This window comes from Heliangelus exortis, chromosome 11 (assembly GCF_036169615.1).
Source record: "Heliangelus exortis chromosome 11, bHelExo1.hap1, whole genome shotgun sequence".
In the NCBI taxonomy this organism is placed as follows: domain Eukaryota; kingdom Metazoa; phylum Chordata; class Aves; order Apodiformes; family Trochilidae; genus Heliangelus; species Heliangelus exortis.
In genome coordinates this window covers 16,931,174-16,958,812 of record NC_092432.1, presented here as the reverse complement: position 1 = coordinate 16,958,812, position 27,639 = coordinate 16,931,174, and the positions used below count along the sequence as shown (strand labels likewise).

Sequence of the window (27,639 nt, the reverse complement as noted above, 5' to 3'; positions counted from 1 at the left end):
AACAAAAAAGCCCACATACCACCAAAAAAAAGGAAAAACCAAAAGAAAACAAAAAACGACCACACTGCACAGAAGTCAAAAGAAGCCCACAGACGCAAACCCAAAGCTCTGGACTGTGAAGTTTTGCACTTGTCATAGGTATAGACAGAATTACTGGCTTAGGGGGGTTGATGTTCATATTAATTTCAAGTTCTAATTATGCTGTTCTCTTTCCCTCTGTGTCTCTCCCTAGCATGCCAGGCCTGATCCCTGGCCTTAGTGACACCACTAAGTACACTGAGAAGAGATCCACAGCGCAGGCCCGGCACCCTGCATCACACACTGGCACTTTGCTGCAGGAGTATTTTCCAGCACATTCCCTGGAAAAGGTTCTGCAGGCACAGGCGGTTCCAAATTCATTAATCCCTTTGATAGTGCCCGGATGTCACACAGGCATTAAAACAGCTCAGTGCAGTTCAGGGTTTAACTGGTAGTTTGGCTTCTAAGCATCTGGATGAACTTTGTCAACTTCACACCAGAGGCAGCTTAGAAATTCAGGTAGGGGTTTTCTAAGAGCATTATTTGGAATATAGGTACACAGAGCAACCACAGGGATTTATGCTAAGTTTATAAAGTTTATAAAGTTATAAATCTGAAATACCAGAATAAAATTAAAATCTACAAGTTCTTAACTATTTCTCACCTCTAGCTCTCAAAGTAATGACTGCAAGCGGGCAATTCCTGAATTAAGGTCAGCGTTAAGTCACTAAGCACTATGAGGAATACATGCATTCCTGCTCCAGATATTATATTTTTCTAAGAACAGTAACAAAGAAGTATACTCTTTGTTTTATGATTTCATTTTCATGGATGAATAGGGGCATTTTTTTTTTCCAGAAATATCCCCTGCTTTAATTAATTAAAGCTAGTTACAAGCAAGTTATAGTTTACATGGCAGTGAGGGGCACAAGGAAGATCCAGTAGCAGCACAACACTTACTTCAAACACTGTTAAAAAGGGAATTTTAATCATAATTTTTACATCTTTTTTCAGCTTTATACCTCATTACTTCCAATTCCCTATTTTCTAGATACAGTATTTAATAATGCCATTATTCTCCTCTTCCTTAGGCTGGATTTTTGCTTTAGATATGTAACGGTTTGATGGAATTGTCAAATTTGAAGCTGCTTTTTTTTTTTCTATTTAAATAGCTATTTCTGTCCCCATTTTTTTCTAACAGCTGTATATCTTTGTCAAAAGAGACATTCACAGAATCAGCAGAAAGTGTATTTGTACAAAAAAATTCATTATTTAGACATTTATGTGACAGTCGCTGACCAGAAAATTATTTTAGAAAAGATAATTGCAACTGAAAGTTCCAAACAGACTCTGAACACATGATCACGGAATAATCAATGGACATTAGATATAATGATCAGCTGAACAATAGGGGAAAAACAAAAGCAAGTCTGTACTGTTTGCCAGCTGCAATACTGAACAGCTAATCCTTTAAAAAGATGAGACTGGTGTATGGAATTGGAATGTGTTTATACAGAGGCACCTCATCTCTCTCATGCTCACTCACAAACCACAACCAGTGAGCAGAAAATCATACCAAGCAAAGAGACTCCCAGGATTGTATGATATAGTTTTAAATTATCTGTTCAGTTAAACATGGCTCCCATACATAACATTTTAAAATACATTCATCTGCCAAAATGTACAGGGTATACCATTAAACTCCCATTCTCCCACGTATACAAATTCTTATCTCTTAGACTGTATGAAAGCATAGCAAGAACAGACTGTGAAGACCGTAACTCAAACCTGGCATTAATCTGCTTTCCTTTCAATAAATCAAAAGCAAAACTTACTGTTATATCCTTAGTGTCAGTAACATACATAATGCCACATGCTATGAATGCATTACCAGCCTTGGCCTTGGGATATGTGGTATGGATACGCCGAATGACTGAAAATGTGCCCTCATCAATATGTGTTACTATTATGTTTTCACCAGTGCTCGAGGCGTATATAATCCAAAGACCCTTCTCATCCACTGCTATGTTGAAATACGTCTTTGAGTTAGAAAATAGGTAGTTATGACCATGGTATAGGGCATTTTCAATTAGCAGTGTGCCCAATGATGCTTTATCAAGACCAAATCTGAAATGAGATAAAGTATTTGGTAAGTTGTGTTAAAAATCCATTTTTATACCGACTGACTGGGTGAATCCCTTCGGAGTGCATTCTTGAAAATACTTGAGTTCAAGGACCATTCTGATGGCTTCTGAGATAAAGTACTCCACTCAAAGCAACTTCCAAAACACTGGGAGAAAATTCCAAAGTAATAACCAATCTAAAAGGAGCACCAGAGCATGAACTCATTTTGGAAGGTTTCACTGTATTTAGTCTACGAGCTTTATTATCACTAGGATGAAAGAAGCAGCCAAAAAGAATGGCTATGAAAAAGAGTTAGATACCAAGTGAAGGCCCAAAACTAGTGAAGCAAAATCTCTACATAAGCTTTTTTCTACTAGGCAGGAACTTAAGGGAGAAAATGTGGTTGAGTTCCTCTTTTGAAAACAATTCAGATAATGCAGTGATTTACTCAAGTAATCATCAAAGGAATAAAATTTCTACTTTTGCAGAGCCAAAATTCTGACCTCATGCTGGCCTTCAACAAGACAACCTGAGTGTCTCATCTCTGATGAATAAAATTGTTTCTATTCCTTGAAATTCTTCAGTGGGATGATAATCTGAGGTCAGCAGCACCGAGCATCTCAGTTGCATTCCTCTACAAGTGCAGGAGGGTAATCGGCCGCTATCAAGATACATTTGCAGTTAGCATTTAATCACTGCATAATGCAGTCCTTCAGCAAAGGCAGCCAGCATGCTGTAGCCTTTTGAGTAATGCCTCCTTTAATAAAGCACATGTCCTTGTCTGACTTCTGTCTAATTGTATAGCTCCAGCCCTCAAATAGAGGGAAAACACTACTCAGTGTAGGAATCTGCTACGGTTACAGAAGATACCTGAAAAGACAGGCTTAATGACTGCAACAGTTCAGATCCAGGAACTTAAAATAGAATGTTTTTCCTGTGCAAGAGGCATTGCACAGGAAAAAAATTGTACTAGAGGGAGGAAAAAGTCATACTAGGAAAAGTTGAGAATGGTTCACTAAATGATTCTCCTCAGCTTTTGTAAAACTAGTATCTGCAGTAACTGTATTGCAGCAGCAGGCACTTGCTCTTCAAAAAATAAAGCTTCAAGGCTGGAGAAGATTTCTGACTAATGTGTCAGTCTAGTTAATGTGATTGGCTGCTTCACATTTGCAAATAACCTCAAGTCAAGGCCAAGGCCTAGAAAATCAGCCCTTAGGAAGAGTCACATAGATTTGCTTCAGGATTTTTTTTTTCCTATAAAGAGCCAATAAGATAAAAAGCAGCTCAAGATTAATTAGAAATGTACAAGATCTGCAACACAGAAGATCCTGTCTTTTCCTCTTTTATGTGACAGTCCTGAAGGGAGCAGAAAAGTGAGGTTTAATTCCTGAGGTTCTCTTAAATTTCCTCAGTTGAGGACAGCCTAGTCAACTCCAAAAGGTTCAGAAATTCCTGTGTCTTCTGACACCTTGGGGTGAATGACAAGATACAGCGTAACACATTCATCAACCACAGGGAACTGAAGCTATAAGTCCTTCTCTGATGGCTAAAACGAGTCAAGTCAACAAAAAATAATCTTACAGTGAACATCTCAGCAACTCCTTAGAGGTGTTGAAGATTCCACAGAGAGCTTGTGTTCATCCATATGTGAAGGCATTTCCCAATTAATGGTACCCAAAGGTGAGGAATCTCTGTCCTATTCCTGTATATTGCTTAGACAGAGATGGTCTTTCACAGACGTATAAACAAGAAGCTGTTAAGATATTTAAGGAGGTTGCCAACAAGCATGTCTGTCTTTGGCAGAACAAATATTGCAAAATCCAAGCAGCTTGCTCACATTCCTTGGCATCCAAATGAATATAGGAAGGCAGCACTCACACCTGCTTGGGAATAGACATCAAAGTATAGTAATGTTCTTGGCTCAAACTTCAGAGCCACATAGGAGAACTTGAAAGCAGATGCAATCTTTCCTTTGCCCTTGGACTCTTTCTTTGGCTGTTCCCACGAGATGAGATTTGGGTTTTGTTTGTATTGCCTGTCTCTGTCCTCAGTAGAAAATGAAGAGAGAGATGTATTCCCAGTTCCAATTCAGGGACATTGGGAGACTTGTAGGAACTTCTTATGAGGAGGCAATCAGACAGTGGAGCCACTCCTCCACGGTGGAATGTGCAATCCACCAGGTCACCATGTTCTCTGCTGGTGCCTTAGTGCATTCCTCTGCACAGCAGCATTAACCTCTGCTGGCTGAGAGCAAAGCATCTGCATCCACCCACTGCGAAGCTCTGGAAAACCAAGTGCCACAAGTGGACTGCAATCATATGGCCACTCATCCGTGTCCCCCAAACTGCAGCTGAACTGATTCTTACTGTGATGCCGGTAGATGCAGCTTATTTTTCTAAATAAAATACTCTTTTCTGACCCCCACATTCCTTAGTCAGTTCCCATGTCTTTCTCACAATTATGAACACAGCAAAGAATCCAGTGGCAAGAACACCCACAGCAACGTCACGTGTATTAGATATAGAAACCCTTTGGGCCCCAGGACAGCCAAAAGGAAAATCTGAGAGCCCTGTACACAGTATTGAGTTAATCTGGATGCCTGGTTGTCCTGCCGTGTAGAAACTGCTCAGGTGAACCACTTAGACACAGAGCTGAGCAATGCTTAAAGACCTGACTGTCACAGCAGAGTAATGGATCTGGTTTAGCCTCCCAGCTCCTCTCCTCTGCACAGCATCTTCACACACAAGGTTGAAGGCCACTGGCCCACATTCTAGTTAGATGGAGAAGAATTAGTTGTTCAGTTCTCAAAAGAATTCTGAATCATTCTTCCTATTCTAAATAGGGCCAAAAAGAAATAAAAAATACAGAGAAAGCTGTCATCTTCTCTGAGGTTCACCCCTGTCACCTGACTGCATTCTCCTGCTTCCACAATGTCACTTGCCCTAAGCCAACTATCTGTGTCTTACCTCAGAATGACATTGGTTCCTCCCTTCTGATAGTACAGATGGTTGTTTTGTACTGCATGACCACATCCATAAAAGAAGCCTGTGATGTTAATGGTCCTGTAGCTGTCATTCAGCAAAGCATTGGAATTCTCATATTCTTCTACAGAGTTTCCTAAACCAAGTGAAAAAAAAAAAAAAAAAAAAAGCCACTATTTGGTTGATCAAGTTCTGAAATCTTTATCCTAAAATTCAACCTCTATTAAAAGTCAATCAAATATCCAACTGACAACAACAGTATTTGTGTTTTCAGTAGTGAGTCAACTCACTGGAAATGATAATCCTAAAACAAACAGTAAAAAAGCCCCAAAAACTACCTATAGAGATGCCCAAGGGTCTGCTTCCCACTGACCTGATGGGCTCTAATTCTGAACACAGCTAATCAATATACAGAAGATATTTCCTTTTTCCACTTAAGTCCTGGCAGTTTTCCTGCACTAAATGTAGTTCATGCAGCATCTGATTCCTTTTCATTCCTAGCTAAATGCACAGACAAAACTCTTAGCTACAATTAAAGGGAAGGGAAGCCATAGGAAAGTGTTGAAAGAATAAAAAGACATGAACAATACTTGGATTAGTTTAAAAACAAGCAAACAAACAAACAACAACCACAAAAACAAACAACACACAGACAACCAAAAAACTAAAATCCTCTATTTTTCAAATCTGAAGGTGACTCTGAAAATGTCTACAGATACTACAAATGTCTATAACTATGTGTATAGTCAAGTATTACTATTATTAGGAATTATCTTGACTAAATTATTAGTCAAGATAATACGAAAAATATTCTGAGGAAGATGTGGGTAAAAACCCATACTCGATTAGAGGTTATTAGTTCAGGTTGAAGGGATGAAGAAAACTGAGTTTTGACTGGTGACTACTAGTAGTGTACCTGAAACATGCAGGGTGGGCCAAATCCTCTCATCACTGATATTTGCAGGTTCCCGAATCCAGGTTCCAAATGTCTGCGGGACACTGATCACAGGAACAGGACTTCCCACAGATGTTATGACACATTCTAGCAGAGAAAAAGCAGATGTCCATTGTCTGTGACGTGAAAGCAGTGAGAAACAACTAGACACACTCTGTAGCAAGCTACCAGCTTTTTTTCAGAGGTTCTCTCCTCAGCTTTCCCAGCCAGGGTATCATCATTTGGTACAGCACATGTCTCACCTAGGGTTGATAAAGGACAAAACGTGTAATTCTTCTATATTTGACATGAGCAATGTGCACATCAATAAGTTTAATAAAATAAAGAAATGACAACTGGGATTTCGCCTCATCTGGGAATGAAGCTGAGTCCACTGTTTGCTTTTGAGAATATTTGCAATGGTCTTGGAGGACTTGAAAACAGAAAGCAAGAAGACAAAGAGTTTTCAATCAGAGACTCAAGTGACATTTTCACCACTTTTTTTCCATCAGAAAGGGATAATTAACATGCTGATTCCTGTTGTAAAATATTCTGGCTTAGACTTAATGGACTTTACAAGACATTAAAACTATTAATTTGGTCTCTTAGGGAGGATGGGAGGTGGCACAAGGGAGCAAAGAAGGGATGTTCTGTTTCTTTTAGAATTAGCTCTCAGTACCACTGAGAACAAATACATCTGAACTTCCAACTAATTATTTCTTTTCTCAAAGTGAATTTTCACCAGATTCAAAATTTAATTTAAATAAAGCTTTTTTTTGTATTCTTACATAACGTTAATTACAGTTGTAAATCATCATGTGTATTCTTAATTATAAAATATCTTCTATTCTTTAGTATTTTTAATAAGATCTCACACCCTACTGACCCATAAAATGTAAATGTTCACTGAGGAAGACCTTCTCTTTGCAGAGTTATACTTAAATAACTCCCATTTGCACAACGGGATTTAAAATCCACCAGAAATCCAGATAGCTTATCCTCCAAAGGTCTTCAGTCTGCTTCACCTCTTGAAAAGAGGTTACCTTGGTAAGTGGTCCAATTCTATCTTGTACAATAGTTCATGCATTTCTGAATTTCAAACAGGATGAGATTTCTGCTCCAGCAATCTACCTTCCCCTGTAAGGAGGCTCTTTAGGCTCTCTTCTGCTACTTCAAGACTGAGAATCTCCTGAGTTTCTTGCAAGCTACTGCAATTACATGCTATATTCAAAAAGTAACAGGTGGAAATAATTCATATATGTTCCATCCAGTATTACATATTCAGCAGTTAATAGCATTTATAATAATTAAAAAATGTTTCATCTCAGCAAACTGCAGAATGATGGTGACATAAAAAAAAAAAAAGAAAAAAGTCAACCTAAGAACAGTGAGACACAAATTGCTCTGCTTTTTTCACAATTAGTAACTGCATAAAGGTTTTGTGCTAGTCCCTTTCAGTACATCCATCAGGAAACTACATTCCCAATTACAAAATAAACCCCACTTTACCAAACACTGCCACAGGAAACTCTCCTTTTCCAGAAATGAGAAAGATTGGTGACTGAGACTGAGAGATCCTGTGCTATTCCCTCAGAGGATCACTTCTCTGAAAACAGGCATCTCAGCTGGGAGGAAAGCAGCTCATCCCAGAACTGTAAGGGTAACAACAGTGACAAAAAGGCACAACCATTTTGAATCCAACACCGTCCAGGGGTAAAGAACACGGGCAGCCACACCCAGTGTGTAAATCCTAAACCAAAAGTTTCCTTCCATCCTCAAGCTGGAGCCATCTAGAAGTTCGATGTTGCTTTTGCACCAGCTTTTCAGGAATGTATTATGGCATTTTTAGCCAAAATTTTCAAAAGTCCAGCAACTTCAGACATCCATCTTAAAATACTTTTAAAACATGGCTATGATTTTCACAACAAAAGGAGTAACAACATCCTTGATAACACTGCCCTTCCCAACACACCCAGGGGCCTGCACTAACACCAAAAACCATTAGAAAAATCAAGCCCGCAATAATACTTCTAATTCAAAACAGAATTTTTAGAGCATTAGAGAGATCTAAGATCACAGAGAGTACATTTTATTCCTAATGTTGTTGAAAATAAAGTTGATTACAAAAGTTCACAAATACAGGGAAATACATCTAAAGTCTGTAAATGGGCAGTGAAGCTTTCATATGATTTGTATTATTACTTCCTTTGTGCAAAATCCCCCTTAGTGCTGGGACAATCAGTATTTTTTAAAAACACAGCTGCGTGGCTGGATTTTCTTAAAATCTCTTGAACAAAGGCCAAAAGTGATAAAACTACAAAGAACATGTGACAGAGCATGCACTGGAAGAGCACACATAGGTTAATATTTTATTCGCAGAAACATTTCTCGCGTAGTTAATTACAAGTCCCCATTCTTGGGTAATCATGGAATGGCTGTGAATGGAAGGGACCTTAACGATCAGCCAGATCCAAGCCCCCTGCCTGGGTCCAGACAACTTGCACTAGACCAGGTTGCTGAAGGCCACATCCAACCTAGCACTGAAAGCACAGTAAGTACAAAAGGGTTGTACTTTAGGCATCATTTTGCACTACATTGTAAATAGATCTGGACTCTTATGTGTAACTACACCAAGTCGATTTGCAATGGATTATAAGCTATTCAGTTCCACTGCAGTGTCACTGGAGCTTTATCAAACCTGAAGTCACTGAAATTAGGTTCCACTGGAATCTCCTATTTATGATACCTGCATCTATTCCTGAAGACCAGTGCTGCATCTTACAGGTACTAAAGCCATTTTCAGACTGACATGCAGGTGGGGAGACTGGTAACATGCAAGTAGAGAAGTCAAGCAGACAGCATCCTTAGGAACAGCAAGGTACTAAAGTGAGTCTTCACCTTTGGATAAGAAATCTCCTCTTTTGTATGCAGTGCAAATCGAAGGTTTCACTATCCCATTTCTTAAAGGGATAGAGAGGATGAGCCATTACTATGGGAACCAATATGGAAGTAAGTGAAGGGAAGTACTGACAGTGAAGCACAATCCTGAAGGGAGAAAAGCCACGATTGGCAAAATTAGGGTTTAAATAATGTAGAAAGAACATTGCATACACTGGTGTAGACAGAGCTCATCATCATTGTAAACCACGATTCCAATCTCACAAGTGGTTTGCAAGTAAAGCAATTACCATTCTACAAAATTAGTTGCCAGTCAAGCAAGCTCAGCATAGTGTACTGTTGTCTGACAAAATATGAACTACAATCCAAATACAAGGTTCAGTCTCACATTCGAAGTTCCCAAAGTTAAGCAAAAGTAATGTTAGTATTTCTTTTCACCTTTTCTTTCTCTTGGAAGAAGGGAGTGGGCTACACCCACTATCAGGTGGGGAGAACACTTCAGTTTGTCCCACATAAAACATTTATCACTGAAAGACATAGGGAAATCAAAATGTGCTCCTTAAGAAGCACCAAGCAACCTTTCTCTGGTCAACACTGATTACAGAGGGCTGCACCTCCGAGGATATGAGATTTTGAGCCTGAGCAATTAGAGGATATAAAGCTGACCAGAGAGACGAAATATCACATGGACTTTGTCTGTGGAAAAGAAAGCTGCTTATCTGCCCAGGGAAATGGAGGCTTTTGTGTGTGGGTACAGTTCACATCAAATGTGACACATTCACTGTGTTCAGATACTATCATGGCATTGCTAAAAGCACACTTCATAAAGAAATACACCCAGCTTCTTTGTGTAAATGCTTTCTTGGTCTAATGAGTACTTTTTTTCCCAAACCAACTACCTCCAACAGAAAGCAAGTTTTTAGGCATCATTCCAGAGGTGATTCTGATTCATCCAAAATTTTAACAGACACAGAAGTAACTGAGGCAGGAGTTGGACCAACATTCTGAATCAGCTTCGTCATTTACAAATCATGGCAGTGTGATCATGGTAGCAAGGATGCTTCCTAGTGGAGGACAGCATCTAACATGTCAAACCACTTTGTTTTCTCACTCAAGTTAAACATTTTCTGTGATAAAACCTTATTTGTGCATAAATTGTTATCTCATGGTTAAAGGGCATTTTCCCTTACGAAAACTGCAGGATCATGTTCTCTTTTCAGTATCACTGATGTTCACATCCCAATGGTTAAAATCTAGAGTGTGTTCCAACATGGCACATGTTGTTACACAACTGTGCTCCAAACTGCCTAAAGATTATATTAAGCAATGCTTTAAGCAGCTTTCAAGAACCTACCCGTTAAAAAACGTCAGAAGTACTTCATGGGCTGTTTGCAAAAGGGAAGATCCTGTCCAGTTGACATTTACTTCAATCCACAGTAAGAGTGAAAAAGCTAACAGAAAACTATGCAAATAAATGCTCTGATAAAAACAATATTAACAATAAATCCAACTTACTAACATGCCTAAAAGTGCTTGTAGATGAATATCAGAAATACAAGGAGAAAGAAATTCAGTTATTTGGGAAGAAAAATTCAAAGACCAAACAACAATGAAAACCATTCTAATTTACAAATGTATTAGTAGTCATTATTAAGCTTACTCTTCTAAATAATTGAACCAATAATGGTACAGTTAATTTATGTCCCTCTTATTGTTTTTGCAGGAAACCAATGGATTAGAAAATATTTTCCATCATGCACTCAATTGAAATTCTGTGATTCAGATAGAAGAGTTAAATGAAGCATTCAATAAGACACTGCTCTGAGAATTAAATTCACCACATAGGCAAAAGAACTCGAAAAATTAGTGCTTTTAGGCATAAGCAGGGTAAAGATACTGATAGGGAACAGTAAACAAATATAATCACATTTCACACTTCTCAAAATTTCCCATCAAAAAAATACCTCTGTTCTATTGTGAAATCCCTGGTTTACATTTTATGTAAAAGGTTTACTTGGTGTGATAGTACTACACTACATACTTACTATATATTGGCTACAGAATACTTGGCCTTTTCATGACCTGACCACTTCTTGGGCTGCTTTCCTAGTGTTTATCCCAGTGGGGGGCTTTTTGAAATCAGGCTAGGAAGCTCATTTGACCTTCAAAAGCTGAACCGACAAAATACATAAGCTAAAGAAGAACATTATTCTATTTGCTTAGAACAGACTTTTTTGATCTTCACAGGATTGGTACATGACTATGAAATGCTTTATTGTGGTTGCAGTGGCTTCCAAAGAGTACAATTTATGCTCAGAGCAGTTCTTCACAGGCCTTACTGGAACAAGTTCGAGGCTCTTCTGCATTCAGACTAAACCCTGCCTTACCTAAGTTGGTTGGCCTGGCTTGGCCTATACAGTTCACAGTCATAAAACAGCTAAAAGAGCAAGCTACAGCTGCAAGCAGGATTAAGTAAATTTGCAAACCCCACAGTGAGAAATGCTTGGACTACTAAAATCAGAGGAAATACATCTCCAGATCAATGTATTTACCAGCTCTTCGGTACTCCTGTCTTTAACATGGACAACTCCATTTCTCCCTCCGAAGTGCAGACAGTGGCTCTCACCCACATTACACGGCTCACCGGAGCCTGCACACCTCCCGCACCCGGGTCTCACTGCTACTTTGCACCCTTCAACCCTCTGCAGGGCCCTACCCATTCCTGTTCCACCACACAGCCAACAAATGGCCATGCTAAAAAGTCCTAAAAAGCCACTGTGGGAAACCACCCGGCTCCCCCACACCGCACACAGTAGCTACTGATCGCTGTGAAGAATGGGGAAATGAAAGGGGTCGTGCTAACGCCCCAGGTGTTTCCCACCCCCTGGACACAGCCCCTGCCCAGCTGCAGGGCATCAGCCTGAGTGCCCGGCCCGGCTGCTCATGGCCTGGGCTGCTGCGGGGCTCTGACACGGAGGGGAGGCAGCCAGGACGCTGCGTGCTCAGGGGCTGCACAGAGACGAGCTGGGCAGAAACAGTTCCTCTTCTTCCTCTGCAGGGCACAACCCAGAACTGCACACAAAGCTGGAGCTCCACTGCACTGCTCAGACTTAGTCTACACAAGAATCATCAAACAACAGAGTTTTGCTTTTTCCCAAACGTCTCTGAGGGAAGCTGCCACTGAACAGCCCGATTGTGACACAGTGTTCAGCGTTTACAATCACCAGAGAGGCGAGAAAATGGAGCCTGGACAATTCCTCTGATTCGGTGATGCATTGAGCCCAGGATCACCCCTCCGTCCCAGGATCAGAGCCTGGGTGCCATAGAACAGCTTTCACCACATACTGTGCTTTCCAAACGCCACATTTTATTTGGGGACCTCTTTGACCTATTGGAAGCTATGCCAGAGGCCAGGAGGCTGCACGTCCCGCTGCTCTGAGGAGACAAGGAAAGCAGCTCTGGCTCAGCTGTGCCCTGCCCAGCTGTCCTAAGCCGCCTGGGCCCACATGGTGACACGGGCCCTGCCCGGCAAGGCTGGAACCTCCTGTAGCCTCTTGGGCAGCTCGTGATGAATCCATTGCCAAACAGCCTCCAACAGGGTATCTTGTTTGGGCGTGGGCTCAGCCGCATGACTCGAGCTGCTCTAGGTCTCTGCGGGAGAGGTCAAAAACTCTGCAGACACCCTGGTGACCTCCTGGAAGTGACAGAAGAGGAACGCAGCCGTTACTTCTCACAGCTTGGGAGAATTGTAATCATCTGTGAGTCTCCGGCTGATGATGCAAATGCTCCACCCCAGTGCAGCCGCTTCCTCCTGCTCTGATGACATCAGGGAGGTTTAACTGGGAAAGCAAGGGGACAGGAAAGTTCTGGGGGCACTCGTTTGGACAGAGACAGTCGAGCACAGCCTGGGGGTGCACATGAGGTTCTGGGGAACAGCAGCCGTGACGGGGCAGCGGTGAAAGTACCGTCAGGAAGGTGGTGGCAGCAAGATTGTCCTTGACCCACCTCATCAGCACCAGCAGCACAGTCTCCGGAAGGACCATCTTTGTCTCTGCAGCTCCCACACAGTCTGCAGGATGTGCAAGGTCTCACCTGCTTGGGACCTGACTGAGGCATCAGGGTCCTTATCAAAGGGCTTGACGACTGCAAACAGAAAGAAAGCGAGTGGTGGTGAAAGGCTGCTGTCTGCACAGACGCTTCTATGCAAGCCCCATCCCTCTCTTTCCCTGGCTTCCTAGGAGCAGCAGGTGGGACCGAGGGAGCAGCTGGAAGCTGGAATCCCAGGCTCCCAGACTGGGCTGGGCTGGAAGGCACCTTCTTAAGGATCGCCTAGTCCCACCCCAACCCCCCACCACGGGCAGGGACACCTCCCACTAGGCCGGGGAGCTCCAAGCCACAGCCAGCCTGGCCATGAACACTTCCAGGGATGCGACAGTCACAGCTTCTCCCTCCTTTCCCTGCAGCGGAGCCAGGAATGCAGCACCCAGCACCTCTGACTCTACTCACCGTCCCACAGAACCTCCAGCGTCTCTTTAGGTGGGCTTCTCCCCAGGTGCTGCGCAGCAGTCCCTGTGCACAGAGCTCCCGTCAGACCTCCCCCTCCCCAGCACTGCCCCCGGCAGCACCACCCCCGGTCCGGCCAGCTCGGCCGCACGCCCTCCTGCCCAGCGCTCCGCAGCGATGGCCCCGGGCAAGTCCCCGAGGGCGCTGCTGCCACTGAGCCAGGCGGCCACCAAGGCCTGGGCAGGGCAGGGCAGTGGGAGGCCAGGACCCTGCCCGGGACAGCCACAGGGCTGCTCCTGCCTGCCAGGGCAGCGCCGGGGGCTGGGGCCGGGCTGCCAGAAGAGAGTCTCCGGGGGCTTCGGCTCACCCATGAACCTGATGGTCTCCGCTCTCACACTGGCCTGAGAGTCCTGCAGGTAGGGCAGGCTGAAACGCACGTAGTCTTCTACCCTGCTCCTGTCCTGCTTCAGCTGGAGAGTGCCCAAGTGTCATGGGGCTGGCACAGACCATTTCCCCGTGTGCCAGAGCAGTCCCTCTGCCCAGCCCACCCCTTCCCCCCCAGCCCATTCCTTTCTGCCAGCCAGGAGTCCCGGGGGGCTGAGGTGCAGCCAGAGCCACAGTCAGAGGGGGCCTGGCTGTGGGGGTACTGTGACCACTCCGTGCTGCTGCCAGGGCCCAGGTGGTCCGGGGGCTCCCGAAGCACTCAGGGGCTGGGGGGAAGAGGGGCCTGCAGAAGCAGCCCTGGCTATGCCTTAGGGAAAAGGGAAGGAAGGGGGACTGAGCTCCAAGCTGTGCACTCTGCTCTGGATCAGGGCCAGCCAGGAACAGCTGCGCATCTACACCCCGGGCACCCTTGGAGCATCCCTTGTCCAGCCCAGGCCCTGGCACCTGGGGGTTGTCCTCACCAAAGTCTCTCCAATCAGCCAGCTCTTCCTCCTCTTGATCACCCTCTTGAGCCTCCTCCAACCCAGGAACTTTGCACTGATGAGGAGGGCTTTGCCACAGGCCTGCAAAACAGCAGCAGGTGGGAGCTGGCACTACAGCTCAGAGAAGGAGACCTGTCATCCCCCTCCTCTTGGCAAGGCTGCCAGCTGCCCCCAGCTACTTATGGGAAGAGGCAGCTGGGGACAGAGCCTGAATGCCCGGGCTTCAATGCCCGAGGCAGGGACACGGGGCGGCCACCACCTCAGCTATGGCACTCTGCCAGCCAGCACAAGAGTAATAGGCAAGAGCTGATGAGCTGCTGCCAGGGCTGGGGCAGAGGGAAGGACGGGCAAAGCAGGTGCTCAGCTTTCAACTCTGTACCTCAGCCATACTCCTGCTCTCAGTATACATGTGCAGGGAGAGAGAGACCACGACCCTTCGTATCCTCTCCTTCATCTCTCCCTTGTCCCTGCTCGCCACAGCCTTAATCGTCTCCCCAAAGAGGCTGAGGGACAGCTCTTGCACCTGGCTGGACTCCTGGTAGGAAGGAAGACGGTGTGACTGCAGCAACAGCCTCTCCCCACCCACGGTGACCAAGGCTATTAACGTGGTCAATGTGAGGGGAGATGCTCTGGGGTTGCTGGGCTCAGGGCACCTCTATAGAGGCTGAGGCCAAGGAGAAGCCATGCTGGGTGCAGAGCCCAGCAGCCCTCCCAGCAGAGCCCAGGGGCGTGAGGAGGGCAGCAGCCCCGCCCACGTGCTTCCCACAGGGCTGGGCTGGAGGGCAGCTGTCCTTGCCCCATGCCTCTCTATGGGGTCAGGCTCCTACATCGGCCTTACATCACCAAAGAGGGTTGGGAGCTTCTCCACCAGCAGCAGGGAGACGGGGCTGGCCTCTTTCCTCCTCAGGAAACCCAACATGGTTTGGAAGAACAGCAAGGCCCCCGTCCTCATGCTTGTGGACGGATCCTTCAGGAACACCAGGATGCTCTCCAGCAGAGAGGTGTCCCGCATTTGTCTTGCCTGGAGGAAACGGAGACTTTCTGTGAGGGTGGAGCAGTGGAGGAGCAGCCTGGCACAAACGCCCTGCGTGCTGAGCACCAGCCTCCCACCCAGCTTCCCGGCAGGCGCTGCGCATGCCGATGATGGGGATGAAGGAGAGAGCAAGGAGAGCAAAGGCTCTGTGGCCCCTGCTCAGCCACCCCTCTCTCTGCTGACAGCCACCTCCTTCCTCTCAGCCAGGCCCAAGCCAGCGCGTTACCCCTGCCCCAGCCCCAGGCTGCCAACGCGGCTCCGCCTGACTACACCTCGCTCACCATCCGTGGATCTCCTGCGAGTGCCACCAAGCCCCCGAGTGCCAGCAGACGGACTGTCTGATTGCCATGGCTCAGGTAGGAGTGGAGGAGGCACACGTCACTCCGATCCTTTCCAAGGCCCAGGCAGCCCAGCAGCTGAAAGAGCAACAGCGGTGAGAGACGGGCAGAGCTGCAGGACCCTGGCACTCTGCAGCTCCTGGTTACCACTGCCAGCTCAGGGCCTGGGGGCTGACCAGCCCTGCCTGTGGACACGGGGGGGTGCTGAGCACTGCCCCAGCAGGAAGGGCTGGATGGAGGCCCCAGGGCCTGACTGGCAGCAGAGCCCTCTGTCCCAGCTCCAGGGACTGTCATCCCACCCGGCGACAGCCGCCTGTGCCAGAGGGACGGCTTCAGAAGCATCTGGCAGAGGCACTGCTTCCCACCAGGCTTACCTCAGTATAGAAAGTGATGGCAAAGTTGAGCTGCCATTCCCTCCTCTGGTCAAGAATCTCTTTGACATGATGGAAGAGGAGGTATCGCTGCTTAGCAGGGCTCTTCCTCATCTCTCTGGGCAGGGCAGGGAAAGAAAAGCAGTGCTGGCGGTGAGCAGGGCAGGCAAAGCTTTGCTGGGATTGCCCTGCCCATGCCAGCCCAGCCAGGATAGCCCAGGCCAGGACACGCCTTTGCACCCAGCCACAGCCTCCACACCACTTGCTGCCGACTGCGCCCTGCTCTCTCCCCAGGCAAGGAGCACCCCTTGCCACTCGGACCGCTCCCTGGCCAGCGCTGCGGCTGCAGCCCGGGGCCTGGGTGCCTGGGGACTCCTCTGCTCTCACCTGGCCAGCAAGCTGACTCCTCTCTCGAGGGTGTCCACGTCCAGCATCATGTCCCAGCCGCCCTCCTTCTGGATGTTCTGGACGTGCCTTTGACAGCCAGCGGCGTGCAGCAGAGCTTTAATGCCGTCCACTGCCACCCTGTGTGCAGAGCAAGGTCCGGTTACGCACAGAGCAGGGGCCCTGGCCGAGGGCCCAGGGGAATGGCAGGGGAAGGGGAAGGCGCACCTCAAAGGGCTGGCTTGATCGGCCTGAGGTGGCTCCTGTCCCAGGATCACTGCACCCAGGGAAACTTTGTAGAGCAAGCTCATGAGGAGCCTGGGGAAGAGCACTTCCAGGATCCCCTGACAGCGGGGCCGCTGACTGAGCTTGGACAGGACCTGCTTTGCCTGCAGAAAGACAAAGGGACAGCTCTCAGTGCAAGGAAGCAGCTGTGGCACTGCCGAAGCCCCTGGGCTGCATGTGGAGTGCGGCTCAGGCATCGGCCCAGCCCACAGAGACACCCATGGAGACTGTGACCCATCTGCCAGGCCACGGGCCAGCAGCCCTGGGGGCTCCCCTCCTGCTTCAGTGGGGCCCCACAAGCCTCCCTGGGCCAGCACGGGGACCCCTCCTCTGGCACCCAACTCTGGCCCCTGCCCCAGGTTTCCAGCTGCAGCGCGGGGCGGGGGGTGCAGGCAGTGGGGAAGCCGAGTGCTGGCCAGATAGGGGCGGGGTTCCTATTTGTCCTTGGGGAGCTCCTGGGGCAGCCTCGTGGGGCTGGAACAAGGGGGTTGGTGCAGGGCAGGTCCCTGCTAGCCCTGAGGGACTGTGTCCCCAAGGCCTGGAGGAGGGGGCTGTTTGGGGCAGGCAGGAGGGACGTGTCTGTTTTCCTGGGGAGCCAGGAACAGCCTTGAAGGGGAGCAAGACCTGCTCTGGTCACTCACAGATGGGATAGCACACTTCGCTCTCCAGCCCTGGATCACGCTGAACAGCCGGTCAAGAACTGTCACAGAAGTGCTGGGCAGGGACAGCAGCATCTCCCACATGGCCAGCGCAGCGCTGCAAGCCAGAACACTCTGTTAGCAGGGCTGCCTTGGCCGTTTGTGCTGTGCCTGGGCTATGGAGCAAGTCCCCAGGGCTCTCGGGGCTCATACTTGTCACAGGAGGGACTGATCATCAGCAGGGTCTGAACTGTTTCCTCAGGGCAGCACTCGCTCAGCAGCCCAAGCACGGATCTCAGGACGAACCGCGATGGTTCCGTGCGCACGTGCTCCACGTTTCTGTGGATGCACCTCAAGATTTTTTCTGCCTGCAGGGAACAGAGGGGAGGATGGTGCTGCCACTGGACTGCAACCATCCCCTCAGATGCCACACGCAGGGGTCCCTCCCAGCAGTCCCCCCTCCGCTCCGCTCCCCTCCCTCTCTAGCTGCAGCTGGAGGATTTTGCCCATTGTCTTTTCAGTCCACGAAGTGGAGGTGCCAACACGAGGACTGGGGCCAGAGATACCCATAGAGTATCCAGGACAGTGGGAAGGGGTGTCAGGGGCACTGGAGCTTGTCTGGACCTGAGGCTCCTTCCCCAGGGATCATTTGCCACAGCTTCCTGGGAACAGCAGCAAAGCCTGGCTCTGCCTCCATGTCCCTGGGGTCCCTCCCAGCCTCAGGGAAGAATCCCCACACCCATCTGCCATGGCCAGGAGGTGGCCAGAGCCCCTTCCCACTGCAGCCTCTGCTCCTTTCTATGCCTCTGTACCCCTCAGGGTGCAGAGGGCTTTGGGGGAGAAACCTCCCTGGGGGCTTGCAGGGGGGGAAACTGTGACCTGCTCTGGAAATGCCAGACCTGCGAGACATCCTGCAGGCTCCTGAGGATGGAGGGTGACAGGTTGGCTATCAGATCTCTCAGCCACTCCATATCCTGGTCCTGCAACAAGACAAGATTATGGGGCTCCTTTGTTGATCCCTCGTACGCACAGGACTCTGCTGCCTTTTTTTTTTTTTTTTTTTTTTTTTTGCCTTTTCCCCCAGAGGGCAGCTGTCTGGGAAGGCATCTTTGAGCATGGGGGCAGGTGGAGCAGGCACACGGCAGGTGGCAGTCTCTGTAGGTACCTCTCCTAAGTCTTCCGGAGCATCCTTAAACATCTCCTGGCCCTCTTCCTTCTCCTCAGCTGAATACCAGGGATCTTTAACAAAGCAAGGGAGGAGGGTGAGCTGAAGGTGCTGGCAGGAGAGACTAAAGGGCCCTTAGGCAGCACCCAGCTGCACACCAGCTCCCGAGGACAGAGCCAGCCCTGGGCGGGGGGACCCAAAGAGGGCACTGGCACGGCAGGAGCACAGCAAAGTAGCCACAAACCACTCACTCACCTGTCTCCAGCAGCTGGGTCATTATGTCTGGGATGGTGAGACTGATCTCTTCCCCCTCATCCTCCACCCAGGCCAGCCGGAGCTGGCTTGGGGATGTCCGCTCAGTCCTGGGGAAGGAGGAGAGGCCATGGGGGTGGGCACGGGGGTGGCAGTGCTGCTGCTGTCCCCCAAGGCTGCGCAGCCTGCGGGGAGAGCCCGTGGGGCCATGGGGGCTGCGTGGGGGCAGGGACATGTCTGGGACGGGCTCTGCACAGGGCAGTGAATCTCCTGGGGATGGAGGCTCATGGGCAGCCTGTGAAGAGCCACAGCCCCCTCAGGGGCTGGGCAGAAGCTCCTGATGGACAAACCACAAAGGCCTTTCATGATCCCTCACATTTGACCCCAGAGTGCCCCCCCCCCCAGCCCCAGCCCCTGGCTCTTACCTCTCTGGGGGACCGAGCAGCCTCTGGGAATTGCCGTGGTTCTCTTGGGAACCACGGCAGCTTTCCTGAACTACAAAAAAACCAGACATGGCTCAGGGCTCAAGTCAGCGCTCTGCTCCTGCCTGATCCGATCGCTGTCCTCTTGGACACTGAGCCAGGGCAACCCCAGCACTAGGAAGGTACCCCGGGGTCCAGGGGTGTCACCAATGATGTAACAAAGGTCCCATTGTCACCCGGCACCCGGGCCAGGTGTGTACAGGCAGGCACTGGAACACCCACACCCAACTGTGACACGAACAGGCACCCCGGGGGCTGCACGCACAAGCTCTTTTGGGGGAGAGGTGTAGAAAGGGTGTCTCAGCCTTGGGAGGAGATGGCATAAAAGGAGGGGATGCAGTCCCATGGCCAGGGCAGCAGCTCTTGATTCAAACATTCAAGCATTGTTTGAACATCCCAAGTCAGCCATCCTCAGCATCTTCCCTACTTTTTGGAGATGAGTGATCCTGCTCAAATCAAAATGCAAGTTTACCCACCGTAGTTAGAACTAACATCAAGTAAATATAGGAATTCACCAAAAGGCAGCAGTCTTGTTCATCATGTCCCAAAAAAACCCTCAGGTTTTTTCCCCCCTCACAACCTGAAGTTGTAGCCAGTCCTTCTGAATTGCCTTCCTATTTAAAGCCTCAGCTAAGGTGAGCTTTTCCTTAAAAGTCAATCTGTTTATTTTGCAAAATCATTCAAATCCTATGTTACCCGTTATGCTCTGTATAAACCAGGCTATCCTGATTTTGAGAGAATTATCAATAAATGCAATATAAACTGAGAAATAGAGCTTCAAGTGTTTATTTTAAAATTATTTGTGACACGGGTTTGCTGGCATCACTCTCCAGGGAATGCCCAGGGACTTGAGCACACAAGACCCCACAAGTGGTGTTGCCTTTGCCCAGGGGTGAAGAAAACCACACAGCTTGTCCCAGGAGGTTCCTCTCACTTACAGCAGGGACTTCATCCCCTTCTCCTGTCTGTAAAACATCAGGCTGGGCAGGGCTGGCTCCATTGATCCATCCCCTGCTATTAACTAACCAGAGGGGTTGTGCTAAGTGGTTGTCCCAGGTTTTGAACCTTCCACCACCCCTTGCTTTCATGGTGCTTTTTACCATGCCACTATGGCAGAGGCTGCTGCATGGTAAGGAATGGGATAGACCCACTCTGTACCGTGCTCTTTGGCTCAGTCAGCTCTTAGGTTACTTTCCAAATTAGTCCCAATCTCTGACCCACTCCCCCCCTGGCATCCCAGGCTGCAACAAAATCTGCCTTTCGAGGCCCAGATTAGCACTGCAGGCAGCAGCGTGAACTCTGGGATGGGTTTCCAGCCATCCCTTTCCAGTCTCCTCTGGGCCTTTCTGCCAGAGGCTCCAGGTAGGACCATTATCCCCAGCTTGTTCAGGGCCCCATACAAAAGAGTTTCTTCGCTGACTCTAGAGAGAGGCTTCACAACGTCACCGTACCAGGGAGCAGGCATCCTCCAGACACATACAACACCCAAGGCAGCCTCTGTCTCCTTACTGACAGATGCAGACACCGCTCTTACCTTGTTCACCACCTCCACGGGGATGTGGCTGCATCCATCTTGCCAGTTAATTCCCAAGAACTGCATCTCTTGACCAAGCCCCTTGACTTTGCTTCTCTCAGTGCCAAACCTGGCTTCCAATAGAAGCTGCATCATATTCTCACCTTTTGTGAAAGACTTCCTCTGCTGTGTTGCCCCACACAGCGGCATCATCCATGTCCTGAAGAAGCTCTGAACCTCCTCTCTTCTCCACTGCGGTTTGGATGAGTCCATGGCAGATGGCTGGGCTGAGCTTGCACCCCTCGTGCTGTCAGGTCCTTGTGTACTCGATACCTCCCCCCATGAAGCAAACTGGGGGCTGCACTCTGCTACTGAGGGAACAGAAAAAATTGCACGAGCAACACCAGTCCTGGTGAGCCATTGTGCTCCCTTGGACTCTGGCCTCAAGTTCCAGCATGTCAGGCACAGCAGTGCTCAGCAATGCTGGTACTTCACTCAAGACACGGTAGCCCACAGTTCATCTCCACTCCCCCAAACGCAACGCAGGAGGCTACTGGCCTTCTCAGTTGCAAGCGTGCACTCTGTTGGCTCACATCCAGCTTTTCATCCAACAGGACCCCCAAGTCCTTTTCACGATGCAAAGAAGTCACGGAGAAGATCAAGCTGCCCCAGCTCCCACACTGTATACTGCTTCCTTCAGTTGGAAGACTTTTAGGAGCTGCTTTCTCATCCACACTGGCCTCCTGGAGTTTATACCAGACTTGGGCCTGCAGTAGGTGATCCTTAAATATCAGCCAGCTCCCATGGGCCCCTCTTCCCTCCAGGACTTTATCCCATGACACACTGATGAGCATTTCCCTGAAGAGACTGAAATCTGCCCTCCTAAATTCAAGGACAGGAGGCTTACTGGGATCCCTCCTAGATGACCTAAGGTTCCTGAACAGACGGTCACTATAACCAAGGCCACGCTGGAGCTTAGCATCCCTCACCAGCCCAGGCACCTGCCCAGGCACAGCTGGAGGGGAGCGCCCAGGCAGCCACCCTGGGCAAACGGAGCTGGCTGTGCAAAGCCGCGGCCAAAGAGGCTGCACAGCCCTACTCACGGGGAGCTGGGGCTGCCTGGGGACACAGGCCTCCACGGCTCGGGACACACGCTCTGACTCCAGGGCTGTCAGCAATACAGGCAGCCACGCAGGCACAGACCCAGGCCCTGACTACAGGCGCCGCGCGGCGCGGCGCCTCGCCCGCACCACCGGTGCTCAAGCGGCTGCGCTCCCTCCTTCCAAAAAAGGGGCGACCCCGGACCCTCCCTCCGCTCGCGGCCTCACAGGGGACCCCTGGCTACTGCACAGACCCCGCTCTCCCCCCTGGGAAACTGCAGCTAAACTGCAGCCACTTGCAAGGGGGGCTAAAGCACAAGCTCACGCGCTCACGCGCTCACACCCACAAGGACGAGCACGCACAAACACAACTGCCCAGGAGGGAGAGCGAGGTCTGCGCAGCCAGTGTCTGGGAAACCATCCCTGCCCTCGAGCAGGACAGAGGAGCCCCAGAGCTGCTCCCCCTCCCCGGGGCTGCCTGGAGGCCTCAAAACGCCAAGGGGCTCTTACAGGCAGGAAGTCAAGGGACAAATGCCCTCACACGCCCCGACTCCAGGGTGTCACGCTGGACACGCCGCCGGCAGGCACAAAAGCTGCCTGGGAAAAGGGCCCTCCCCCGACTACTGCGGGGCCGGGGGGGCCAGCCAACTCCCTTGCCCTTGTCCCTCTCCAGCTGTGCAGACGCTGCCTCTCGCCCTCCTGACCCGGTTGCCGCTCCCTCCGGGCTGCCCAAGGACCGAGACGGCAGAAAGCCAACCACACCGTCACCAAAAACCTAGCCCTGCTCACCAGGAGACGGTGCTGCCCGAAGCCGGCCAGGGCGCCTCAAACCTGCCAGGTGCGCTTCTTCTCCCCCGACGGAACGGGAAACTTATCCTTCGCCACTTCCAGCAGATGCTCTAAAGCTAGGAGCTGTCAGTTCCGAGGTAGCCATCAGCACCCTCCATACGCCGACCTCTTCCCACCCCCTGGAACAGCTCCCGGAACACCTTTTCTCGCCGTCTCGGTGCTCTCTGCTCCCTGCGTGGACGAGAGAAAGGCGCACACTGCTGCTCCGGGCTCCCAGCGGGACCCTCCAGCACCCTCCGCTGCTTTCCGTCGACCAGGAACGATCGCACCGAAGCCCCAGCGCTCCGTGCAGCGCTCGCAGACGGCCGGAAGGAGGTGGTCGACCCTCACCAGCCCGCCCGCTCGCCCCAAGACCACCACATACCTTTCCCAGGCCACGTGGATCCCGGATCATCGTCCTGCCCTTTTTCCAGACCGGTCCCGCTTTCTCCTTTCTCCTCTCCTAAACTCCCCAGAAAGGAGCTGCCGGCAAGCAGCCACCCCGCTTCCCCAGCCCTGCACGCAGGAACTGCTGCTCGCCTGGAAGGGGCTGTGCTTACGGCGGCTTTTGTGCCCCCCGCTCCAGGTTTCCCACGCCCACCCCCAGGACACGGCCCCTGCCCAGCTGCAGGGCATCAGCCCGAGTGCCCGGCCCGGCTGCTCATGGCCGGGGCTGCTCCGGGGCTCTGCTTTGCAGGCAGGGCTGGACACGGGGGGGCTGAGCAGCCGGGGAGAACGACGGAGGTTTGAATGCGCTGCAGGTTTGTGGGGGGACGGCCTTGCCGGCCAGGGGGGCTCCAGGTGTCCTCGCCGCCGCCCGGACAGAGCCGGGCAGAAAGGAGCTGAGCGGGGAATCCAGCGCTGGGCTGCGCTTTGCTTTGCAGTCTCGGTCCCCAGCAAGTCACCGCTGCCCTCCAGTGTCCCTGTCCCGCACTGCCAGGGCTCAAGTCCCAGCAGGTATCGCTTCTCCCCGCCTTCAGACGGGCCACTCGAGAGAAACACCGCAGAAAACTCTCCCTTTCTCATCTTGCTGGGTGGCAAAGAGAATGCCCAGCCAGTTCTCTGCACTGACCGCTGTAGCAAGAAACAGCTTTTTACTTTCAAAGCTGCCGGACAGAAAGCAGAGGGCAGCGTGCTGGGTTTTCTTTCCAGTGTCCACTCTGCCTTGTGACACTCCTGTTTTAGGATTAACACCTCTGCTTCCCATTTTTCTACTCTGGCACAGACACACACTCACACCCCACCAGCTCCAGTATGGCTGAGGAGTCCCTGACCAGCTGCAGGGTCATGGCACCCCTTCAGGGGTCTAGTTCTTACCTGAGACCTCGGTGTGGTTGCACAAATTAATGAGCTGATAGAAGAACCTGACTACCAAAACAAGGGGTGGGGATGTGGGTGGTAGCAAGTAGTGCAGCACCTTGTGCTCCTGTTTACAGAGGTGAGGATGAGGAATGGTCTAACGCTCCCATGAACATGGGGCACAAGGACATGGCTGGCTTGCAGAGAGGATGATGAGCAGTTCTGAGTCTGCAGTTAGCATGAGAGCAACAATGTGGGTATCAATCAGTGCTCTTGAAAATCTCTAGACAGAAAGTTCTGTATTCAAAGAATTATAGTTTTTCTGTGATTCACCTGTTACTAAGGCCCCAACACATACTTTCACTGATTTGAAACTCTTCCTGCTGTGGCTGGCTTGTTGGAGGTGATCCTGTTGCTGCTGAGCCCTGACAGTGGGGTCAGCCAGGACAGTCCATGCTCCTCGCTTGCACAAAGGCAAAGTGGGGAGTAAGGGTGACTCACTGCAGGGCACAGCCTATCAAACCACAACAGAAAAGGGGCGAGTAAAATTCCAAACCTGGTTATCTTACAGATTGATTAATTAATTAATTACTTAGAGAAATAATTAGAAAGAAAACAAACTCCCCAAGGAGACCAGAACTTGACTGGATAAAAGAAATTTTTAAGAATGTCAGGCTGGAAGGGATCTCAAGGTTCATCTGGTTCAACCCTTCTAGTAATAGTTTTTATTTAAGATGTCTCAGCACCCGGTCAAGCTGAGATTTAAAATTTCCCAGGGTGGAGAAATCCACCACTTCCCCTGGGAGACCATTGCAATGCCTGAATGTCCTCAGAGTGAAAAGTTGCCCTTGTGTTAAAGCAGAGTCTCCCGAGGAGTAATTTGTGCCCATTGCCTCTTGTCTTGTTCATGTGACTCCTATAAACAGGGAGCCTCCATCTTCCTTGTAGCTGCCCTTTAAGTACTGGAACACTGTAATAAGCTCTCCCTTAAGACTTCTCTTCTCAAGGTCAAACAGATCCAGTTTTCTCAGCCTCTCCTTGTATGCCAGGATCTCCAGTTATCTGATCATCCTCATGGCTTTTCTCTTGACTCTCTCCAGCTTCTCTGCCTCCTTTTTGTGCAGCAGCGACCAAAACTGGACGTGGTACTCCATGTGCAGACTAACAGGATCTGAGTAGAGCAGGATGATGGTTTGTCTCTGCTGGTGATTCCCTTGTTGATGCAACATAGCATCCTGTTGGCTTTCTCAGCTGCTGCAGCACAGTGCTCATGTTGAGCCTGTTGTCCACCAAGACCCCCAAGTCCCTTCCCACAAGGCTGCTCTCTAGCTAAGTAGATCCCAGTCTGAACTCCACTGTTGGGTTCTCTGTTCCCAGGTGCAAGACCTTGCACTTCATAACTTTCCTGGCAGACCACTTATTGAGTCTGTCTACATCATCCTAGAGGGAGGCTCTCCCTTCTGGGGTGTCAACCTCTCCACTCATTTTGGTGTCATCAGTGAACTTTATCAGAGTGCTCTTGATCCTAACATCCAGGATGCTGTTGAACAGCACTGGCCCCAGGATCAATCCCTAGGGGACTCCAATTGTGACTCATTGGCAGCTGGAGGATGAACTATTTTCTATCACCCTTTGGTTACAGTCTGTCAGCCAGTTCCCCACCTACTGCACAGCCCACTTGTTCAGGCCATGCCAAGTCAGTTTCTGGAGGAGAAGGCTGTGGGGTACTGTATCAAAGGGCTTGGAAAAGCCCAGATGGACCATGTCCACTGCTCACTGTGCATCAGCCAAGTAGGTTACTTTGTCATAGGTGGTAATCAGGTTTATTAGGCATGACTTGTCCTGATAAATCCATGCTGTTTTTTTCTGCTTATATGTTTCAATTGATTTGTGACAGTCCCCAGGAGGATTCACTCCATAACTTTGCCAGGGACTGAAGTGAAGCTAATGGGTCTATAATCACTTGCTCCCCGTGCTTCCCTCTCCTCTTGAAGGGATGAACTGGTTTTTGCTTACAAGAAAAAAATCCCACCATTCACTAGTTCCTTTTTCCACCATGGAAGCTTCCCATGGGATCTCTTCCAAATGAGCCTTGAGCAAGCTGAAGCTTGATCTTCTAAAACCTAAAAGAATGAACCTTCGTTGTGCTCAGCAGTATCCCAAACTCCACAATATTGTGTTTCCTGCAGCCAAGCCTGTCACTAGAGAACATGTCACAGAGCAGATGTTTTGGTTAGTGAGAAGTAAGTCCAGCTGTGCCCCATTCCTCATTGGCTCATGCAACATTTGTGTGAGGAAGAAGTCTTCTACACGTTCCAAGAACTTGACAGATGTCAGGTGAGCTGCAGTTTCGTTCTTCCAACAAGTTTTTCAGTGATACCTCCTGTATGCTAGGCTGACCCTAATCCATATATCAGACTGACCAAATGTTACACCAACAATAAGTTCCTGAGTTTACGTACAAGGTCTGTCTCCCTGTGGCTCATAACAAGCTTTTGAGTTAACACTCGTTCAACCAGAAGTCACCAGTCAGACAGGGCAGCTGTGCAGATGCAATGCACTGGCAACAGCTCTACTAGGGGGGACCCCAGCAAGGTGTCTAAGTACTACTGACACTCTGAAAAGTCACCTCCTCTGTAGCAAGAGCTGGGGAGCAAACAGGCTTTGTGCCAGTGGGTTATCTACCCACGACACTGTGTAACAGGGCACGATCCTGTGGAACTTGCAGACCTAATGAAATAAACATGTTGACATCCTTGATTATGCACCCTTCTGTTTCTGTTTTCTGGCAAAACCTTACATATTTTTATATTCTTTGATTTTTTATTTAGGACAGATACACATTTTGTGAAAGATAGTTAAATCCAGAACCTAGGAAAGGATCCAAAGAAGCAGTATGAAGAGACCATAGCTGAAAGGTTTCAATGATTAATTTAATTGATTACTAAACAAATGCAAGACAGACTTCCTTGGTTCTCAGGTATCAAAATCCCATGTCTAAAGTAGAAAGAGTGACTCTGCAATAAGAGAGGTTTGTAAGAGCAAAGTCAAGCTAGTCCCAGATTGACACAATTTCCAAAAAGGAATAATTAAAATCATTATACAGAATTAAGTTCACATCTTTTTCATATGTTTCTTTATAAATATTTTTACACAAAGTAAATAAATACAAGGGTGAAATGGTTGTGGTCGAAACCTCTGTGCTATCTAATGGATTTGTAATGTAAAATCTAAAAAAATAACTGGTCAAACAGAGCGTGATTTAACACACATTTTATAAGGACAATGTAACGAGAGGTATGCGACACGTGTTTTTGTTCCACAATGCATATTGCTTGCTTAGCAAAGTGCTGGAAGCTGCATCCCTTTGTGTGGAGGCAAAGAATAAAAAGGCATGGACAAATAGGAGGCTATTTTAACCACACATACAAAATGGCTGTGTAGTCGCACAGAACGGTAACACAGAAGTAAACATGGAAGTGAAACAACTTCAAATATCATTCCATTTTTACAAAATGTCAGGCTCCCTAAAGCTGAATAAAAGAGAAGCCCACATGAAAAGCAAAT

At 49.1% G+C, this 27,639-nt stretch overlaps 2 protein-coding genes and 2 long non-coding RNA genes across 4 annotated transcripts in view; 1 reads left to right on the top strand and 3 right to left on the bottom strand.

Moving 5' to 3' along the window:
• The window catches only part of LOC139801119 (uncharacterized), a 69,516-nt gene extending 58,680 nt beyond the window's left edge, over window positions 1-10,836 (top strand). Inside the window, exon 4 of the long non-coding RNA XR_011728073.1 lies at window positions 10,679-10,836. This is a non-coding gene — a long non-coding RNA (uncharacterized lncRNA). The remainder of the gene's footprint in view (window positions 1-10,678) is intronic.
• LOC139800647 (gliomedin-like) lies at window positions 986-8,834 on the bottom strand. The gene is made up of 4 exons (XM_071753940.1): window positions 8,804-8,834; window positions 6,040-6,165; window positions 5,109-5,259; window positions 986-2,145 (listed from the first exon to the last, which is right to left on the bottom strand). The coding sequence occupies exons 1-4, from the start codon at window positions 8,832-8,834 to the stop codon at window positions 1,686-1,688; spliced, it is 768 nt and encodes a 255-aa protein (XP_071610041.1). The 3' UTR covers window positions 986-1,685.
• A 2,998-nt stretch (window positions 10,837-13,834) lies between the features above and the next one.
• Window positions 13,835-14,852, bottom strand: LOC139800736 (uncharacterized). The gene is made up of 3 exons (XR_011727897.1): window positions 14,764-14,852; window positions 14,364-14,465; window positions 13,835-13,928 (listed from the first exon to the last, which is right to left on the bottom strand). It is a non-coding gene; the product is annotated as an uncharacterized lncRNA (long non-coding RNA).
• Window positions 14,853-15,207: 355 nt separating this feature from the next.
• LOC139801253 (maestro heat-like repeat-containing protein family member 7) lies at window positions 15,208-21,055 on the bottom strand. The gene is made up of 10 exons (XM_071755287.1): window positions 20,867-21,055; window positions 18,854-19,145; window positions 18,599-18,672; window positions 18,333-18,413; window positions 17,647-17,801; window positions 17,437-17,551; window positions 16,514-16,899; window positions 16,130-16,244; window positions 15,699-15,833; window positions 15,208-15,405 (listed from the first exon to the last, which is right to left on the bottom strand). The coding sequence occupies exons 1-10, from the start codon at window positions 21,053-21,055 to the stop codon at window positions 15,208-15,210; spliced, it is 1,740 nt and encodes a 579-aa protein (XP_071611388.1).
• Between the last annotated feature and the right edge of the window lie 6,584 nt (window positions 21,056-27,639).

Bases quoted from the DNA above. Each gene is read 5' to 3' on its own strand.
- LOC139800647 (XM_071753940.1), bottom strand. From the start codon at position 8,834: ATGCAGCACTGGTCTTCAGGAATAGATGCAG. The intron at 6,166-8,803 runs GTATCATAAATA...TTTCTCTGCTAG, and splicing joins GTCTTCAGGAATAGATGCAG to AATGTGTCATAACATCTGTG. The intron at 2,146-5,108 runs GTAAGACACAGA...ATCTCATTTCAG, and splicing joins GGAACCAATGTCATTCTGAG to ATTTGGTCTTGATAAAGCAT.
- LOC139801253 (XM_071755287.1), bottom strand. From the start codon at position 21,055: ATGCCGCTGTGTGGGGCAACACAGCAGAGGAAGTCTTTCACAAAAGGT. The intron at 18,673-18,853 runs GTGAGTGAGTGG...GCTTTGTTAAAG, and splicing joins GACCCAGCTGCTGGAGACAG to ATCCCTGGTATTCAGCTGAG. The intron at 16,245-16,513 runs GTGAGAGCAGAG...TGCCCTGCCCAG, and splicing joins GGAGTCAGCTTGCTGGCCAG to AGAGATGAGGAAGAGCCCTG.